At 39.1% G+C, this 19,785-nt stretch overlaps 1 protein-coding gene across 3 annotated transcripts in view; it reads left to right on the top strand.

The window, feature by feature from the left end:
* APBB1IP (amyloid beta precursor protein binding family B member 1 interacting protein) overlaps window positions 1-19,785 on the top strand; it is a 54,822-nt gene that overhangs the window by 11,025 nt on the left and 24,012 nt on the right. For all 3 annotated transcript variants that reach the window (XM_079299577.1, XM_079299578.1, XM_079299576.1), the window contains exons 4-9: window positions 259-551; window positions 4,637-4,714; window positions 7,674-7,833; window positions 11,408-11,529; window positions 18,327-18,401; window positions 19,543-19,686. In XM_079299577.1, the coding sequence (XP_079155703.1) occupies window positions 259-551; window positions 4,637-4,714; window positions 7,674-7,833; window positions 11,408-11,529; window positions 18,327-18,401; window positions 19,543-19,686 (872 nt within the window). The remainder of the gene's footprint in view (window positions 1-258; window positions 552-4,636; window positions 4,715-7,673; window positions 7,834-11,407; window positions 11,530-18,326; window positions 18,402-19,542; window positions 19,687-19,785) is intronic.

Here is a 19,785-nt window from a genome sequence, read left to right as displayed (position 1 = left end):
GCCTGAGACTGTATCACTGGAACTGAAGCTTCCTGTCCTGTTTAGTTTGTATTCATAGAGTTCCTTGTACTCTGAACTTCAGTATGACCAGATGAATGGCTGTTCTGAAAGCACATTTGTTTCTTGAACTCATGTAAAATGTTGTTTCCTTTCCCATAACCCTGTAACTGTGCCTTCTGCAATTTAATCTCTGCTGAACTGAAAACAGTGCTTTGCATTTCACTCACTCTCTGACACATTTTGTGTTTTTCTTTACAGAATCACTAAATGCCCTGGAGGACAAAGACCTGGATGCTTTAATGGCTGATCTTGTAGCAGATCTTAATGATGTTGAACAGAAAACTTTACAAGCCCAGAAAACTTCTTCTTGCAACCAGCAAAGTACAGTCACTCAGCCTTCAACAGACTTGAATAGTGATATTTATTCTAAAGTAAGTCCCTATGCTACCATTACTGGACAGTTTGGGGATGATTTTCCTCCTCCACCTCCAGACCCTGAACCAGAACTTCCACCACCACCGTCACCACCTCCTCCTGAGCCACTTACTCAGGTAAGTCTGGGTAGGACCTTATTCTGAGCATTCACTAGTTCTTGTCACTTTGCAAGTGGTATTTGGCACTGGAGCACCAGTGGATCTCCCAGGTAGATACATCTTCTCCTGTACCTAGGCAGATACATCTTGGGAATGTTCTGCAGTGATGAAACATGCACAAGCTCTGGAGGGAAATTTCTGCTGTGGTGGCCTCAGCAGTTTCTGCCTGTTCCTTGACCTATTGCTCATTCCTTCATCTTTCTAATCATCATTTGATAGCCCAATACAGGCATAATCATTGCAAATAGTTTATTGTAACAGAAAATTTATCACTGAATTTTTAAAAGAAGCACTGATCAGTTAATATCTTCTTATAGAGAGCTTGTTTTTAGCATCAGTGCAAAGCATGGCCAGATGACCATGAAGATGACATGAAGATGTCATTATGTATGTTCACTGCAGTCTGCTAGTTGTACTGATGAGAAAATTCTGTGCATGTTTCCCAGCTCCATCCCTGGCCTAAGTGATTTCTCGCAATGGGAAAAGCTGTTCAGTTGTGTGAAACTCAACATTTTCTAGGTGACCAGATGCAGGGACAAGCATAAGAAGTACCTTTCCTAGTCCTAACACACTCTTCTTGGTCTTACCTTTGAAAAAAAGTAATAAAGACTATCGGCAATAGGGGACAAATGCTCTTAGGAGGTGCCAAAGTTATCAGTAGGTATCTATAACTATTTGTAGCTATTTATAAATGACTGACTTACCTGTATCTTAAATTTCAGACTTAGCACAACCTCCTCCATGTTTGTGTTTCTTGCAGAGCTGTTTTAACAACTGAAATAAAATGTGATATTTGTAGTACTTTTTTGATGTGAGGTTGTGGAGAGGTAGATAATGTGAGAATTCTCTGTCACAGCCCTGTGAGGAGAAGGCATTAAAAAAGTGATGCAGTCCCCAAAAAAATGAATCTGAAATGATGAAATACACAAGTGTATCTCTTTCAGTATTCATGTTCACGGTAACCATGATTGAGAGAAGATGTTTACATTTAGGGAACGGAAATATTTTAGGGAACATGAAAAGTATCAGTCAGTTTTGCTTCAAACCTGGTCTATTCATTGCTGTTTAAAAGCCCACATGAATTGAATATGAATCACCTCAGCATCACTGCTTCCCCTGTATTTGAAATCATACAGCAGACATTCAGCAAAAGAAACAGAAAATTGGATAGGAAAATTGGATGTGTCTGATGACATAAGAAGTGATTCACTGGATAAAGCTTCATTTGATGCATAGGACCTTTCAACACTGAAGAATGAAACTCATAAACATATGGGAGAAGCTTGGCCATTTTTTTGCATCTTAAAAGTCACTTCTCCCCCAGTTAAACTGTCCCTCTGAGACTGATCTCTAATGATATTCCCTGGTCTCTTTCCAGATTCAGGGAGTATCAGGGAAGGATAGGAACTGGTTGTAGAAGCATTTCTAAGGAATATAGTGACAGTACCTTATTTCCTCATTGAGGCATTGTTTTGGTTTCATGATACAGGCTGTATTCAAGTACTAATGGCAAATCCACTGTGGCTTACTGTCCACAAAAATGTCCACAGGGCTGTCACACAGGCTGCAGTGTGAATGATGGAGGTAATACAATTTAAAATTAATATGGAAAGAATTGTTTTCAAATTAACATTCATTATCTTGATTACTATTTGTTTTGACATGACATTTCTGCTCAGTAGAATGAAATTCAGCTGTAAGTGGAAGGTGTTTTGTGTCATCAAAATTCACATTCCTGTTAGCCAGGATTCCTGATAAGTGATTCTTGAGCCATTCAAGGCTGAAGTTGTGTTTAACACTTCTGGTTATCCACAGTCAAATAAGAACAGTGTTAGTAGTTCCCAATGCCACCGTGATATTAAGGCCTTTTTTCTTAACCTTTAGGTGTGCCAAAATAAAGAAGTGTGGCCTTTCTTTCAGGGAAGCATAGAGATGACTCATAAGTTTTCATCAACTCTGACATTTCTTTTTAAAACTGCCCTTAAGCTAAATAAGGCTTCTTCATTTGCTATTGACATGATGACTTTATGTGCTTTTGTTTAAAAATCCAGAAAATGTAGCAGGAAAACGAATCCTGTAACTTGTCAAAGCATTTCTCTAACACTGCTAAAATTTTGCATCTGATAGCTTATTTTCTTTTTCTGCATTAAGTCAAATCATGTGAAACTATGAAGGCTGTTGGGCTGAGAGCTTTGTTGCACAGATTTATACAGTGTGTGAACTCTGTTCAGCACAAGGCACATGCAAGTGTAGCCTGAATTATACCTGCCTACAGTTTTCATCACAAAGCCTGCCCACACCACCCTCAACCACGTTGGTTAAGATGCTTTTCCTGCTTGCTGCAGAGGTGGTAAGGGGAGGGCTCCAGCATGAGAGGCTGTGTGCTTTTCCTCCTGTACAACAGTCAGCCTCATTGCAGCCACCTTCGTGCAGCTGCTTGTGTTCCACTACAGAGGCTTTTTTGAATTCTCTAAGTTAAGTACTGCTGAGCTATAGCAATGCAAATTTCCACACCTGCAGAGAAAAAAAAAAAAAAAAAAGATATTTTTAACTGATTGCGTGGCATTTAGAGTGGAGAATTTGATAACAGGAAATACACTTGAAGTAGTGATAAAACAAAAAATGTTTAGTTCAGCAGGAGGGATGTCAGTCAGGAGTACTTCAGCTACTGTTGAACATGCCTCAAAACTTTTCATGAGTAAGATAACCTTCTTTCTATGATTGTATGGTGTCTCAGTAACAGGGAAGTGATGGCAGTGCTTAGTTAGGCTTAGTTTCTTTTAAGTACATCTTCCATTAATTGCGGCCAGTTGTCTTGGTGAAAAGACCACTAAAAATTATGACTTTAGGATAGCAAATGGAGGCTGAAAGTAACAGAAATCGTGTGTGAAAGCAGGACAGGAATCTCCTCGGGCAGTCCTTGACTGGAATTTGGTAGCATGTGAGTGGCAGAGCACGAAATCCTTCCCCTTTTCCTTTTACACAAAGGAAGCTGTGAAAGTAAGAGAGCAATAAGGACAGCAAAAATCAGCAGAGAGGCAAAAAGCAAAGACAAGACAGTCTTCAGTAGAGGCAACAGGGATGTTAACTTGGAAAGAAACTGAAGTCTCCAGTAGTACTGGAGGCAGCCCCAGTACCCACAGTCATTTGCTGTCCAAAATGCTCTTTTCCAACTCTGGTTGTGTCTGGAGGAGACTTCTGGAAGAGAGATGGCATAAAGGAGCAGTCCCAATCTATACAGCAGTCACAGAGGCAGCACTAGGCACTGGCATTTGGTACATGTAGCTAGAATTCTCAGCATCTGGGGAGTCAGAGTCTTCTTGGATTGCAAATGTCATTTATATTAAGAGAGAGGCATGGTATTGATAGAGCTGCTTTGTAGAAAGAGAGCTGGGTGATACTGAGATTTTTTGGGATTCTTACTGTGCTATGAACTTGTGTGCCCTATGGAACTGTGTCTGTGTTAATATGAATAGATCCATTAGTAGAATAAAAAGCCAGGTATCATCCAATCAATGGAGGTGTTCCTCTCAGTATGTATCTGTGCAGTAAGAGATCATAAGTGGCAGGTCAAAGAATTCAAGGAAATAAATGTACTGAGCACAGAACATGAAATTGTAAGTGGTGTAATTGCAAGCCAGAATTTTAGTAAAATCCTACAAATTCTGGTTCTCTTACCCTAATGGGAAGCAAGTTTTATTCCAAGCAGTTGCATCCACCATGCTATTTCACTCAGGGTAGATCTTCCTTCACCTTCTCTTTTGTATCAACTGTGCATATGGAAACATAGAAAAGTCCAGTTTTCAGGCATTCCTGTAGTGTTGGAGGAACACATCATGTAAGAACTGTGTGACTGAGCAACACCAGGGAGCATTGGACTTGTAAATAGAATCTTTGGCTGAAGGATATTAGGTCAAGGAAAGCTGGATATTATCTTGTATGTATGAAGTTTGCTGTGACAAGCTTTATCTTCAAGATATAAATATCAAGAAACAACAAGATTACTTAACAAGAAATATACCAAATATCTTGTGTCTTTTCAGGAAGAACTAGAGGCAAAGGCTAAAGCTGACAAGATTAAACTTGCATTGGAGAAACTGAAGGAAGCCAAAGTTAAAAAGGTGAGCTGTAAAATAGTAAATGCTACCAAAAGATCTACCACCTAAATATCTGTTAACATTCTTCTTAATGATAAATTTCTTGCTAAAATTACTAGGCTTTTCCATGTTTTATCTGTAAAGATACTCTCTGAAGCTCTTGTCATCCACATCAAGAGAAGTCTCTGGGAGAATGCTACCTCCAAGGGACTTATTTTTTAGAGGACTTGGAAAGTGCTGCCTCTTTTTCTTTTTTTCAGTGTTAGAGCAAAACCCACTGATAAGTTGCTTTAGAGAAAGTAGAGTGTACATGAAAATGTTGTTTACCTATGCTTTGCTGATTCCACGAGTACTAAGCTTTTCTTTATACTGGATGTGGATTTAGTTAATCCCTATTAAATTAATTAAGGTCTTCTTGCTAAATCTTTTCACAGCAGTGTAGTAATGTACAAGCATAATAGAAGTTGTTTTAGACCAACAAATTAGAAAGCTTCCAGCCAGTGTCTGCACTGTTCTGCAGTGTGCCAGTAATTATGCCCACTCATCCTAAACTAGAGTTCCATCTGAACTCAGCAGAAGCTGCAGGTATTCAGTAACTCTGAATAATGGATGTTAACTAAAAACAGTCATGACCTTTCAGTCTTGCTCAAAGAAGATCAGAAATGAAGGAGCCTGCAGAGCTTCTGGGAAGAATGGAAGCTTCCAATAAATTTGGGGATGTCCAGACTTGTGATGGATCCCACAAACACTTTGTGTTCATGTACAAATGCTCCTTCTGAGAGAATGTCCTGGGAGGATTTCACTGATGTTGACTTTACAGAGCTCTGTAACTAAAGACTGCTCACTGGTCACATCTTTTCCTTGTAATGGTAGCAATTCTCCTTTGGGAGAACTTTTCCCCAACTTTTGTTCCTCCCCTGAGTATTATGGTAGAAGTAAGTGACAGCCTTGTGACTGTGTCACTGTAATGAAATTACTGTGTCATTGTTGAATTCTAAATTAACTAAATATTGACAAGAAAACTGGTTTCCACTCTTGTACTAAAAGCAGAAGGCAGAGGGCAGGGATGATGGTGAAATGCAAGCTCACAGCCTTGGACTTCAAGAGACCAGACTTTGGCTTCTTCAAAGATCTGATTGGAAGTGTCCCATAAGGGACTTCCCAGGTGGGAAGAAGGGATCAAGAAAGCTGGTTAATATGTAAAGATCACCTTCTTCAAACTCAAGAGAGTTCCATCCCAATGGAAGATGATCAGAAAGTGTCGTGAAGGTGATCAGGAATAGCTCTGTGAGGAAAGGCTGGGATTGCTTGGGGAAGAGAGGGGTCTGTGTGGTGCTTGTCTATCTCTAGAAAAACCTTAAGAGAGAATGCAGAGAGAATGGAGCCAGGCTTTCTCCAGTGCTGCCCAGTGATGGGAATAGAGAGAATGGGCACAAACTGAAACACAGGAGGCTCTGAACACCAGGAAACACTGTGAGGATGAGTGAGCCTGGCACAGGTTCCCCAGGCAGGTGGTGAAGTCTCCTTCCTTGGAGGTGATAACAAACATCTGGATAGGATTCTGGCCATCAGTCTCTAGGTGGGGCTGCTTGGACTGGATGACCACTGGAGGTGCCTTCCCATCTCAGCTGTTTGTGATTCTGTGAAGGTGGAAGCTGCATGCATATTTCTGAGCAGTTAGTTATAACCAGACAAAAATCCCCTTTTGCCTTAAACGTGTTAGATTATGCACATACAACACTTCTTTTTCTCTATAGTCTGCACTTAGGCTCAGCTACTTATTTTACAGAAGATTCTTCTTATTAAGATTGAAATCAAAACAAGTTCGTGGCTTTCGTTACCTTTGTTTTTGCTTTTCAGAGATAGTGTAGATTTTCTCTTGGGGAACCATACCTCTTCTACTTGACCTTTTACACAGATTATCTCTACAGAACCAAAGCACACATTTTAAAATAAAGAGCTATTTAAACAGGACTATATGGAACATCCTCCCAACTCACCAGCAATGTATAGGCCTTGCAGAGAATTATTCTACTGTTTCAGTTTCATTCTACTAATGGAGCATTTTAAGTACTTTCTTATAATGTATTTCCAGTTCTTGATCACATTTTATGTACTTCAGCATTTTCTTGCATTGTTCCTCTCTGAAGAAAGTTCACTCTGTTTCTTGTTTAACAAATACTTCACCCTATAAAGAAGTGAGGAGTGTCTTAGGTTAATTCGGTCAATGTTAGTAACTCATGAGGGGAAGAGGAGGGGCACTCAGTGATCTTTTCTCTGTGGTGGCCAGTGACAGAACCTGAGGGAATGGCCTGGAACAGGCCCTCCAGGGAAGTGGTCACAGCACCAAGCCTGACTGAGTTCAGGAAGCACTGGGACAATGCTCTTGGGCACAAGGTGTGACTCTTGGGGTTGTCCTGTGCAGGGCCAGGAGCTGGACTCGATGATCCCGATGGATCTCTTCCAACTCAGCGTATTCTGTGAACTCATCTGTTTTGTTATTGATGACTGTTGGACTATGGCCCATCTTAGTACAATCCAATTTCAGGTTATTCTGTTGGCATGGCAAGATTCTTCCATTTTTTTTCTATTTAAGATAAAATTTTCCACATTTGTAGCTTGCATTAAGGACGCTCTGTCCTTTTGCACTCAGTTTCCCTATCAAACATTTTCCTTAATTGCAGATGTAGTAGATTTAGAGAAGAGATTAACTTCTGCTTTTTCTTCATAGCAATTTCACCTTTCCTGAAGTCATACACAGGACAAGGCTCAATTTTATTTTTAGAGAAAATATCTTTATTTTGGTGGCATTATAATGTGAAAACTTTGGAGCTGTTTTATTCTCTCAGATTGCTGTGAGACAGGATGCCTTTGAATCAGTAATAACCTCCAGCCTTTATCTTTCTTATCTGTGTTAGCAGATTCAGACCAGTCTTTTTCTTGCTTCTGAAATTAACTGACTCTTCTGTGACTTTGTTCTCAGCTTGTTATCAAGGTGCACATGAATGATAACAGCACAAAGTCTCTAATGGTGGATGAGCGTCAGGTAGCACGGGATGTTTTGGACAATCTCTTTGAGAAAACCCATTGTGACTGCAATGTGGACTGGTGTCTGTATGAGATGTACCCAGAGCTGCAGATTGGTAAGTGGTGTAGTGACATAGCAAAGAGATAGAGGGCTGGTAATCTTGAAAAATCAGGTAAGTGTTGGTAGTCTTGAAAAGACAGTAGCATTTCTCCTGTGTCCCCTGGTGCTGGAACTTCACAGATTCTAAGCTGAGGGATGCTGCAGGAATATATTTGGTCTGTTCATGCTGTAGAAATGAGTCCATTTAGATGTGCTGTGACCTGCAGAAGGCTCCTTGCTTTTCACCATTTCCATTATTTTATTTTACACAAAATGAAGGAGCCATGTGAATTCCAAGGTGATGGCAAACACAGACACACCAATACTCAAATCCACTTTTTGAAGAGAGAATGCAGTGCTGGAGTGCTGTCAGCAGGCATGTATTGCATATTCGCCAAACAAATGTCATTAAACAAGACTCTGTGAGAAGTGTTTCAGTCATTTCTAATGGTTTTCATTTTTGGTCATTGTTTTCTTCAGTGTAGCTGTTCACAGAATACTGCTCTGTGATGGAGCTGCAGCTCTGCTGATGGTCAGTTATGGAGTAATTAACCTAATTAGTAATTTCCAGGTCCTAGGAAACCGCTGTGCAAAACTTAGAAATAGTTCTGTGCAACATAATGAGTCTTTTTTGAAAAAGGCTTCAAGGTTTATTTCATTAAAAACAGAATATTCTCTAATTGTGAAATATTTCAGAATATTTTTTTTGCCAGACTGAAGAGGTATTGACATCAAAAGGAGAAGGAAAATTGCTACAACTTTCTTTCAGAGTCACATTTGACCTAGAAAAATGGGAAATTGTCATACAGCCTTTAACATTCTCAGTTTAGTCTCCTAGCAGAAATGTGACAATTCACAAATAAAGTCAAATATCAATATTACACTTGTGTCATTCTAGTCATTCTGCTAGACTAAATTATAGAAATTTAAAAATAACTGGTAAAGATCCTGACTGGTCATGAGCAAGGAGATGCTCATCTGCTTGAAAGAGATTTCAAATTTACTGCCAATCTGTTCTTGTGACTTGATTGAGATAATGGTGCTGCATTCTTTTGTACCTGTTTGTCTTAACTAAGGAAAGATTGAAAATGTCATTTGACCCTAGAAATCTGATAAAAGTCACCGAATAATTTTGGAATGTTTTCCTGTCTTAGAAAGTTGCTCTCTTTTTGTCCAGTGTGACTTGGGCAAACATGTCTGAGTATAAGGATGTTAGCACATATTGTTTTCTGAGTCTCCAGAGTCATTAAGAAGAATGCACTTGTGTTTCTTCATAATCTGGATAGATATTTGATTTTCCCATCATGCAATTAAAACTGAAAGTATCAGGGAGATTGTTTGCTACAAACATTGGGCTTAATGGTTAGAATTTTTTTGTGAAAATTACTTGTGCTACTTTAGTCCCAGCTAATGCTAGAGGATTTTGGTTAGTGTTAGGTATTGGTATAGTAAGGAATTCCTCTCATAATGAATAAAAATTATTTTGAGAGCCAGGAGAGAATAAAAGTACCAAAGGAAGTAAACTTGTATCTGAAAGAAGAAAAAAGAAAAAATCTATTAACTCCTGATGCAGTGATCTGTTACCAGGTCCAGATCTGCTGAGGATGGAGCCTTTTTGTTTGCAGAAGGCAGTTTCAATATGAGTGGAATGATACATATTCTTTCTTCTGTTTCCAATGCACAGCAGCATGCAGTTAATTTTGTTCAAAATCAGAACAATGTGAGCCATTCTTTATTTTTGTCAATATACTTCTTGGCTGCTCTAGATAGCTTTATTACTATCAGCACAAAGACAGAACTTTTCTGCACTTCATCTTTCTGCCTGCTTTCCACATAAGTATTAAAGAGAATAAAATATGTTTACTTTAAGAAGCAAACATTTCTTGCTGAAGGTCCAAGCTACTTTTGTATCACAAGATCCTTGACAAGTTGTCTTATATATATGGTTATTTTGAAAGACTGTGATTGTAAATAAAATAAACTAAAATTAAATGCATGTTAAATATCATAATCTCAGTAGTGAGATGGTGATGTAACACTGGGCTGTACATACCAGCATCTATTTTGCAATTAGGACTATTACAGTCTTACATTAGGTGTCCTGATTTGACATTTTTTAGGTAAAAGTAATTATTAAAAAGACTCTCCTGAGGATTATAAAATCATATTTTTCATACAAGAAAATTCTGGTGCATCAAATGAACAAACAAAAATAGTGGCAAAAAAAAATGTGGCAAAAATTAGTCTTACTGTCTGAGAATTGTTTCATGCCTATCTTGAACTATAATGTACTGTTCACCCTTCAAACCACTAACAGGGTTTTATATAGTACTTTCTATTTCTGGTGCATTGCAGAAGTGCCAGTTGCTAAATGAAGAGTGTAATATTGTTGGTGTTAAAATTTACCATGTACATGCAAATGGGTCTTGAAGCTAATCTCATTCTGTGAATTTAATTAATACACAAGATATAGGTTGGATGGGTTGTACTAAACCCTTGTAAAAAGCAACAAGTGTTAAAGACAGCCTACAAAATCTTTGCTGTTACCTCCTCTGATGCTAGGCCAGTCTAGGCCACTGGGAGATGTGATCACTACAGATCACAGAAATGGGAGTATGGCTGTTCCCAGGAAACTGCCAAAATCCTACTGAGAATTGGAGGTGGGACAATTCCCTGTCCCAGTACTGAATTTGTAGAAAAGTGCAGGTTGGGACCCTCCAAAATGACCTGTGCATGAATGCTGAATTCCTTTTCCTTTAAAAGGGGTTTTATGTTACTGTTGAACAATCTTATTTAAATGAAACTTGAGTGGTAGAGATCAGAGTTACCTAATCTCAGCACACCCTGTGGCTTTCCTGGGTGGAGGACTGGGGTTAAGAGCAGATCAGGAGGGAATAGAGCTGACATTGGGTCTCTCACATCCCTGGTAAGGTTTTTAACTACAGAGATGAGTGACCCAGTATATCTTGACATCAGTTCTTAATCTATCTTTGTATCTTTTTTGTTTTGTTATTTGTAGTTTTAAATACTGTTGCTTGAAACCAAACATTTTGTTTTCAGTGCATAGAATGCTTCCTGATGACAAAAAGCAAATCTTCCCTGTAAAAGAAGTAAAGCAAAAAGATAAATAAATACTTACTTTTCTTTTTTTTACAATTCAATAGCCAAAGTTTATGTAAACCCCTTCTCCCACCCCCCGCCCCCCCCAGTCTGCATTACTGCAAACTTTAAAAAAACCAAAATCAATCAAAAGCAGGAAACCATGAAAAACATGGGTGTAACCATCTACTCCTGATGGGTCACTGTTCCCACCCCTTGCAGTCTTCAAGCAACAGCACAGAGATTCAGGAGGAGTCCAGGAGCATGGCACAGCTACATAAGGCATCTTCTGTAGCTGCTTTGCCCTTCCATGTGGCACAATTTCATGTGGGTTTTATACCCATCTGTGCAGTGGAAGAGAGTGCTGGACAGTCCAGCCCTGAGTGAGTGAACATCAGATAATGATTACATTCTTACACAGGAATTTCTGCAGCCTCAGGAGAGGCCAGAAACAGTTTGAATGTCTTACATTATCTTCTCTGTCTCTCCAGAAAGGTTTTTTGAAGACCATGAAAATGTTGTTGAAGTGTTATCAGACTGGACTCGAGATACTGAGAATAAGATTATGTTTTTGGAAAAAAGTCAAAAATATGCTTTATTTAAAAATCCTCAGGTAAGCTAACATGCTATTTGGGTAAGAATCTAAACTAAATTAATTTACTCTGCATACTGCCTATTGCATTAATAATTTACTTTCAACTTTGTCAGTTCAGAGAAAGCAAAGCTTGTTTTTTCAACCAAACAACCCACCACGGTGTTGAATGCAAGAATTTGAAAATTAGTGTTTCCTGCTTTTTTTTTCTGATACTATTTTAGAGTCCTGTCTGTAGAGGTAAAAACTGAAGCATGTAGTTCCCCTCCAGTACAAACTAGTGCTTGGGTACAGCTCTTAGAACTGGGTGAGGTGGCACAGCTGTAAAAACCTGGCCTTTGTTATTACTACAGCTTCTCCATTATTTCTGCTGATGAATATCCTTTTTGTCAGTTGTGCATGAAACTTCATAAAGGGTATACTGAATACTACAGAGGATTTGCTGGATTTTGTTTACACTGAGGAGAAGAATTGGGTTATCAGTAACTTGTGCACATTAACTTTGTAAAGGGGGGGTCTACACACTAAATTGTCTCAAATTATTCAGATAGGTGTATACACAAATTGTTTTATTTCTTGTGTTATGTGGTCAAACCTGTATGTACAAACATCCTGGAACACTCAGTTGTTGAATTCTGGAGCACAGGATCTTTTCCCCATGTCAGCTGACTGTTAGCTCACTGAGCATCTGGTTTGTTCCTAAGGGCTGCAAGAGAAAAATGAGCAATTCAGCATTGCCGAAAAAAATGAGTCAAATATGTAATTTGGCAGCAAATCTCACCAAACTGCTCATTAGGAAGTTGGTTTTTTTATAGAATGAGCCAATATTTCAAATAGAACATGTGGTAAAGAAGTTTCCTTCATCGACATAAATATCCACAGTCAGGGAAGGGAAACTTATCCGCAGAGTACCTGGATTAATGTTGATTTTTAATATGAAACAGCAAAGCCAAGTTTGGAAATACAATATGGTGGATCAAAATATCCTCCTTTCTACAGTACATAAACCTACCCAGCAGCAGAGGTTCAATTCACATTTGATTCATACACTGTAGTGTTATTTGGCTCAGTGGCTTAGAGCAAGGTTCTGTACCTCAAACAGGAAGTGAAACTTTGATGAATATTCTGCTCTGATGAATATTGTGTTTTGGTTGCAATGAAATTTAGAAATAAATGTGACCTAAGCCAAAACCAAACCAAAGTGTAGCTCTGTCCTCATGTCTCAGCTAGATCTGGATAAGTCTGCAGTCACTGAGCTTTAGCCCCTCTGTGATAAGCTCTAAAATGAACAGTCTGAGGAAACTGCATCAGTTGTGACTATCACACTGCTGAAATATTTTGCCAGTAATAAAGTCTGACCATCTGTCAGGTGTGGTTAACTCAAACATTGTGAATGGGGAAAATAGTAGAGTCAGATCAGCACTTTGTGGCAGAAACTAATCAGTACTGTACAGAGCTCACACTAAATGCTGAAACTGGTAAAAGACATGATCTGCAGAGAGTCCCTGAAAAGGTGAACCAAGCAGAAATGCTGAGCTGGGGGTAGGGTGTGGGATTACCCAGCTAACTAACTTCACAGATTATGGTATAACCAATGGGAAACTGAAATCTTGTGCTCTGAGACTATGTGCTCAGTATATTCAGCCTCCTTCTAGCTCAGTTTAGGTTGCTGTGTAAAACTCATTTTGGGACTACATGAATTGCAGAATGCTTTTTTTTTTGACACACCCAGTAGTGTTTGTGCTACATCAGTAATTCCTTGTTTGTTTTATTTCATACTTATTCTGTTGGAAGAGTTTTATGGAGACCTCACAGTTTTTTAACTTGCAGTTATTTTTCTGGGGTAAAAAAGAGGCAAATTCCAAAGATGATCAGGTGCCTACAGTTAATTCTTAGACAAATTAGTGATACAAAATTTTCATTACAAAGATTTCACACAATTCAGTACTTTAAAAAATGTCATAAAAATGGGCAGATGCCTTCCTGAAACCTCTGAAGAAGGTCTGTGCCCTGTGCCAACATTTATTGTTTCTTTCTGTGAGCTAGTTATAGACTGATTTAGCAATAATTATTAAAAATGTTTAATTTTCTAAGGGGGAATGAAGGTTCTGAAATGCAAGATTTATTCTTTATGAGCTGGCAGTATGTTGCTCAATTAATGCTCATGGCTTTTTTTGAAAAGATTATCATTCTTGTCATGCAGCACTTGGTAGTTTTTCTTCAGCTTTGTTTCTGAAATTTTTTTTTAAGTGTTTGGAAAACCTTTTAGAAAAAGCTTCTGTAAAATTCTCAGATGTCCCCCTCACCACGAAGACAGGCACACTTTTTGCCCTCTTCTCACTGTGATATAATAGACCCTGCAGGGAACTTGCAATAAAAGACTGTTCCATGATTGCCATCAGTGACTCATCTGCAGAGAGGGAGCATCACAAGTCTGTGACTAAAGAGTGAAACATAAATACATACTGGTACATGGGCAAATAAAGAGAACATTTATAACATTGGAAAGGTGATGCTTTGTCATATGGTTGAGTGATGCTGGTTTTCTCTTGAAAGGAAAGGTTGTCAGGTCTCAACACCTCTTTTCAAAAAACTCCAAGAATAGTTCTCAGCTAAAAGGTCTATAAAAAGAAGAAAAAGGAGGGAAAATGGTTGTTTTTAAGGTGTTGCTGAATCTAAACTCCTTGCTATAGATGTTGGTCGTGCTCTTAGAACACAGTATTTTACTTCTGTTTGCATGAACTTCAATTTCCTGTGGGGGTTTTTGGATAAAATCAGACAGTGCATGCAATGCCACCTGTATGGTTTGTTTGTTTTCTTATTATTGGACAGTATTCATAAAAATTTTTCCAAGTCTGTACAGTGAGTGCTTTATGCTTCTGCCAAAATGTATATAAGCCAAAAGGGAGAGGTACACCTTCCAATGGAGAGCCCATACACTGAATTGATATTTTATTTCTTCTGAATACCAAGAGTTCTCAACAGCATCAGAAGGAGGTGGAGCAAGGATTTGTAATGTCTTTCATAACAGCTATAGCACATTTCATGCTTGACTATTTGTCTGCTGTCCACCAGGTGATACTTATGTTTTTCACCAGCTTGGCCACATTAATGAAGCAAGGTTTTCCTTTGTCTCCACTGTTACCCAGTGGTGAAAACATGAAAGACTGTCAGGGAGCCTGGTTACTGCGCATGCTGGCAAGAGTACAAAGAAATACAAGTGAGAAAAGGGAGGTGTTTTTAGCTGTAATCCCTTTGTTTAGTAGTCTTAATTTCCCTCTCTTTTTTTTTGTATCAAAGGAGCTTTGCCTTTAGTTTAATGTAATTTTTGATTTTTAATGATATTCAGAGCAATTATAGGTATCTTCTAATATTTTTGATGTGCAGTTTTCTACGTGACACACCATGATATGAGTTGTGGATATGAGCTTGTTCTGTTTTTTCTGCACAAACCATGCTACATTGAGTAACAGCTGCAATAATCTGAAATGGGATGTGAGCTGGCCAGTTCTTGCATCATATTGGGTGCAGGCTGGATGAGCATAAGCAGGCAGCCCATTGCTCAAATAAGCTAGTCATGAGTATGAAGCAGCTGCCTTGTTTTATGCACACTGTTTGATCTTTGCCGTTGTGGATTTTTCAGATCTTCTGGAAAATCAGTTTCAAGGGCTTGAAGGACAAATTATAGCCTAAGTGTAAGAGGGGGCAGAGGGAGCACGCTGTCCTTTAGCACCTGTTCTTTGACATGCAACAAGCAGTTGCTGCTTCATTCCCACTTGGATGGGTCTGTGTATGAAAAAAAAAAGTGAAAGGTGTGAGAGAGGTGCTATTTCTTTTAGGAAATTAATTTTTTGAGTATAGAGACATAGACACCAATCAGAGAGTTTGATAGTGCAGTAGTTAAGTACTGTTTCTATCATGAGCCAGGTTTGCTTTGCTTGCATGGCAACACAGGTGTTCCTAGGCACTACTGAAAACACTTTCTGTCTTCCACTGTATGAGGGCTAGACAGTACAGAGAGGTACAACCTGATTATTTTTTTACCTGCCTTTGCACACAAAAGGACAAGGCTATGTGCCTAAGTGGAAAGGTTGCATGCACAGACTTGTCTTTTGAATGTAAGAAATAGTTAATTCTCAGATCTGTAGATATATGTAGAAAGCTGCCCTGCAGCTACATCTTGTCCCATTAATGACCTGACATCCCAAACCAAACTTGCATTTCCCAGTGGTGTCCTCACACAGGAAAGAGCTTGCCTTTTATCATGACCTTTGGCTACCAGACTTGAAATGACCTCTTCTGGACACATGTGGTTTCCCTCCTCTAGGATGAATGCTTCTGATCAAAAATAGAAGACCACACAGTGATGAAACAAGTCCAGTGTTCAGTCTGCTCCCCAGGTTTTTAGCCACTGACAAATAATAATACAATGTACTTCCAGATTTCAGAACAGAGGCGTAAAGGAGATAATCACTAATAAATTAAGTGTGTGTTGACAGGTGAAAGACAACAGTGTACATCTGTGTAACATTGTGTTAAGTAACAGAGCTCCTTCCCTAATGAAAAAGCTGTGGCATTAGAGATCCAGCATGAATATCCTTACAATCTTTTTCTCTTTACGGTTGATTATATCAGTACAGGGTGGTCTGGGCTTCTGCTAAATAAATGCCAGATGCCTGAATGTGAATGAGTTGTAGTCAGAGGAGCTTTGTTTTTGTATTATCAGTCCATAGAAGGCTGACTAAGTCAGATGGATGGTCTCCCCACTAGTAGTAAAGTTGATGAGCCAAACCTTGTTGAGACATGGTAAGGTCTACTTGCCTTGATAAATCTTCATTGTGTATTTTAGGGGTTGTATTATGTCTTTATAATGATCTAGAGAAGAAGCCTTACAGCTTGCATGTCCCTCTGCTTTCCAAATCCATCCCAAGGTCTGGAGGCCCAACCCAGCCTGACAGTGCCCTCTGAGGGCACTGCAATAGTGGCTGCATGTCAGGAAGAGCTGTTGCACATGCATGGGTCATGGGCTGCAGCTCCTCAGAAGTGGGTTTTGTTTTGAGCTGATTTTGTGTTTTTTACACTCTGAATATGGTCTTTAGATGTAATTGCAAAGCTGTGGTCCTTAGCGTTTGCTTACCTTCAGCTATGGACTAAAAATACATGTAGGCAGTCTGAGGCCAGCTGTATTTCCTCTGATAACTAACTGTCTGTTGTACTGAATGTTCAAGTTCCTCACACCATAGACATGGCATCAGCACAGGCCACATTGCAGGTGTCTGTGTTTACCATCTCCCCTGTCTGCCTTAATGTGAACTTTTAAGAAAGTGTTTTTTAAAGAACTGGTTTTGAAACTCAGACCTCTTCTGCTTCCTCTCCTGGTGCCCCTCCAAAAACAGTCTGCCCTGGGACTTGCATTCTGGCAGGCAGGTGTTCACTGCACTGCTTGGAAAAGGAGATGTGGTTGTGTGGAAGAGCAGTTTCACTTTAGATAAATTTCACTGCTGTAAATGTGGTCTGCTAGCAGGGCAGATTTGCTGCTTGTTTGTTTCTTTCTTATATTGTGGCAACAGCCTGTTCCTTCATTTACACACTTCTCACTTGTAGTGTGGTAATGTTTGTATTTATGTTACAGTTTAGGTGTTGAGGAGTTCTAGGCATGTAAATATGTTGTCACTTTCTCATAGTCTCGAGACATAAAAAAATAGAGATGAAAAGTCATGTAAACTGAAAAACTGTAAACCACAAGAACTCTGAGTGTAACCATTTTGGCATCAAGGCCATGGATCCAAATGCTACTTGATGCATCCATCCTTGGTCTCCCTGCTTCCTTCACACCCAGCTGCTCTACAGTCTGCAGGCAGCCAGCTCTGCTTGTCTGGCCCTGCTTGCCATGGAGCAAAACCACTGCTCATGCTCCAGCATACAAGTCCTAGCATCCTTCCCACTTGTCCGAATTTGCACATACGTCCAAGTGCTGTCCTTTTGTCCATCTGTACAGTGCAGATGAATGCAGGTTGGTTATTGCTGTTTAACAGTGGATAAGTTTGTTTTTGTGGGTGAGCATGTCCTTGAGGTACTGTAGTTCCTTATTTGTGGGGCAGGCAGGCATTGGGTCCTCCAAGGGCAGCTGCAGCTTCACAGAAACAGGAGTGCAGGATTTATTTTCAGTAGGCTGGAGCACATGTGTCAACATACCATGGTGATCACTTCAGTTTCTTCTAGATTTTTGATCAGTTTCTTTACTGCAAAAAAAAGTGCTTTGAAGAGCACGAGCAGGGGTACAAAAGTAGAAAGTAGTAACTTTGGATAAAGGCTTTGGCATATAAGCACTTTAACTAAAAAATGAGAACTGACTTAGATCCAGAGTGCAAGATATGAAGCATGCAAATTACCAGATTAGGTTGTAGGGAATATGTTTTCTAGCCTTTTGATGCTGCATTGTATTCATTGTATATCAACATGCAATCAAATGTTAGGTTCTCTACAACCTGTAATAATATAGGAAGCAGTGATAATTGCAACGCTAAAACCAAACCCATTAAAAAACCAGCCAAAAATATAAGCCACTGGTTTTAATTTTTGGAGGATGTATTTACACGGGCAAAACCAATCTTGTACTACATTTGAATTATATTCAGAATAAAGAATTAAAATTCATGAGCAGGCAGATGTGATTGAACCTTTCTGTAAGAAGAGTACCAGCTGATTGGGTACTCAGTATTGAAAGACTCAGTAACTATTGAGTGAGTTTGTAGCAATCTAGTTACTTGTATTGCTGCCTTTATAATGAACATGAACTTCTTTTGTGTCTTCATCAGAATTTCTACATGGCAAACAAAGGGAAGAAAGAAAGCAAAGAAATGAATGATAAAAACAAAGAGGCTTTGCTGGAGGTAAGCCAAATTATTAGGCTGACGATGCAAATGTTGCCAAAACTGCCATCACTTGCATTTGTTCTGCAATTGCAACATTTAGTTCTTTGTGGGAAATAGTGTAACAACAGGAAGTTCCGTGATCATTGGTGTCGTTGTATCTTGGGTTTAATATGTGGAGTTTCTTCTGCATCTGCTGCTCATTAAAAATGCAGATTGTTCACTCTTAGGCCAGCCTTTGGGACTTTTAGTTGTTAGTAAGTTTGATCAGCACCGAGAAATTATCTTTAGGTTAGAAGTGGATTTACTTCTCAACTTATTAGCTGTTAGCTAATAGCTATTAACTACAACAGAAAAAGACCTATTTATTAACTTTTCCAGAAAGTTTGTTTAATCTCTTGCTTTTCCTGCTCAAGATGTGCTTCAGATGTATATTTGAAAGAGAAAAATTCAGAGCTATTTGAAAGAAAAGATTACCACAGTTCCCTAGGCAAGCAGTTTGGGAAAAGCTCACAAAGGAAATGCTTTGCTCAGGTGACTGAGGACTCACATTTCAAAATTAATGCATCTCATGAAGGCACCAGATGTTAACCAGAAGTCCTGGTGAATTCTAAATGAAAACATTAGGTGATAAGCGTGTTGGCATTAAAAATTACCCAACAGTAAGTCCTTCAGGCAAAGAATTACTTTATCTGATTGAACAGTGTTTTAAATGCTAACATGGATTTCAGAGTGAAGGCAGGGATTGAGCTGTTTTTAAAGCTCTAAGCAGTCTCTAAAGAATCTCTCTACCAAAATATTTCTCTACAGAACCTATAAACACTGTAGTAGAGAAAAAAATCCAACAACAGCATCAACCAGTCTGTTCCATAGCCATCACTGAGCATGTCTATGTCTAGTTAAAAGCCTTTGTAGGTTTTTGCTTGACCCTAAGGGATGGAGGTTTTCCAAACCTTCTTTGTCAATGCACCCAGCATTAGCTTGGAAAAGTTTTCCTTTCCTGTCTAAGATGTTCATCTCTCTAGTAGCTGCATTCCCCATGTTCATATGTTCACTGTCACAAGAAATGTCTTTATTTTTCAGGAGAACATTTTCCTGCTATATATTGATAGGATTGTGGTAAAGTGGATTTATTTTGTGCACTATTATTCTTGTTGCACAGGAAAGCTTCTGTGGGACATCTGTCATTGTGCCAGAGCTTGAAGGGGCCCTTTATTTAAAAGAAGATGGAAAAAAGTCCTGGAAGAGGCGTTATTTTCTTCTACGAGCTTCTGGAATTTATTATGTACCCAGAGGAAAAACCAAGGTCAGGAAGCCAAATAATCCTTTTTGCAATAAAAGAATTCATGGAGATGAAAGTGTAGAACTCCCAAGGTGACATTTGATGATGCAGTCTGATGCATCT

Source organism: Erithacus rubecula (genome assembly GCF_903797595.1).
Source record: "Erithacus rubecula genome assembly, chromosome: 3".
NCBI lineage: Eukaryota > Metazoa > Chordata > Aves > Passeriformes > Muscicapidae > Erithacus > Erithacus rubecula.
The sequence above is the reverse complement of the archived record's forward strand: the minus strand, read 5'-3'. Positions and strand labels throughout refer to the sequence as shown.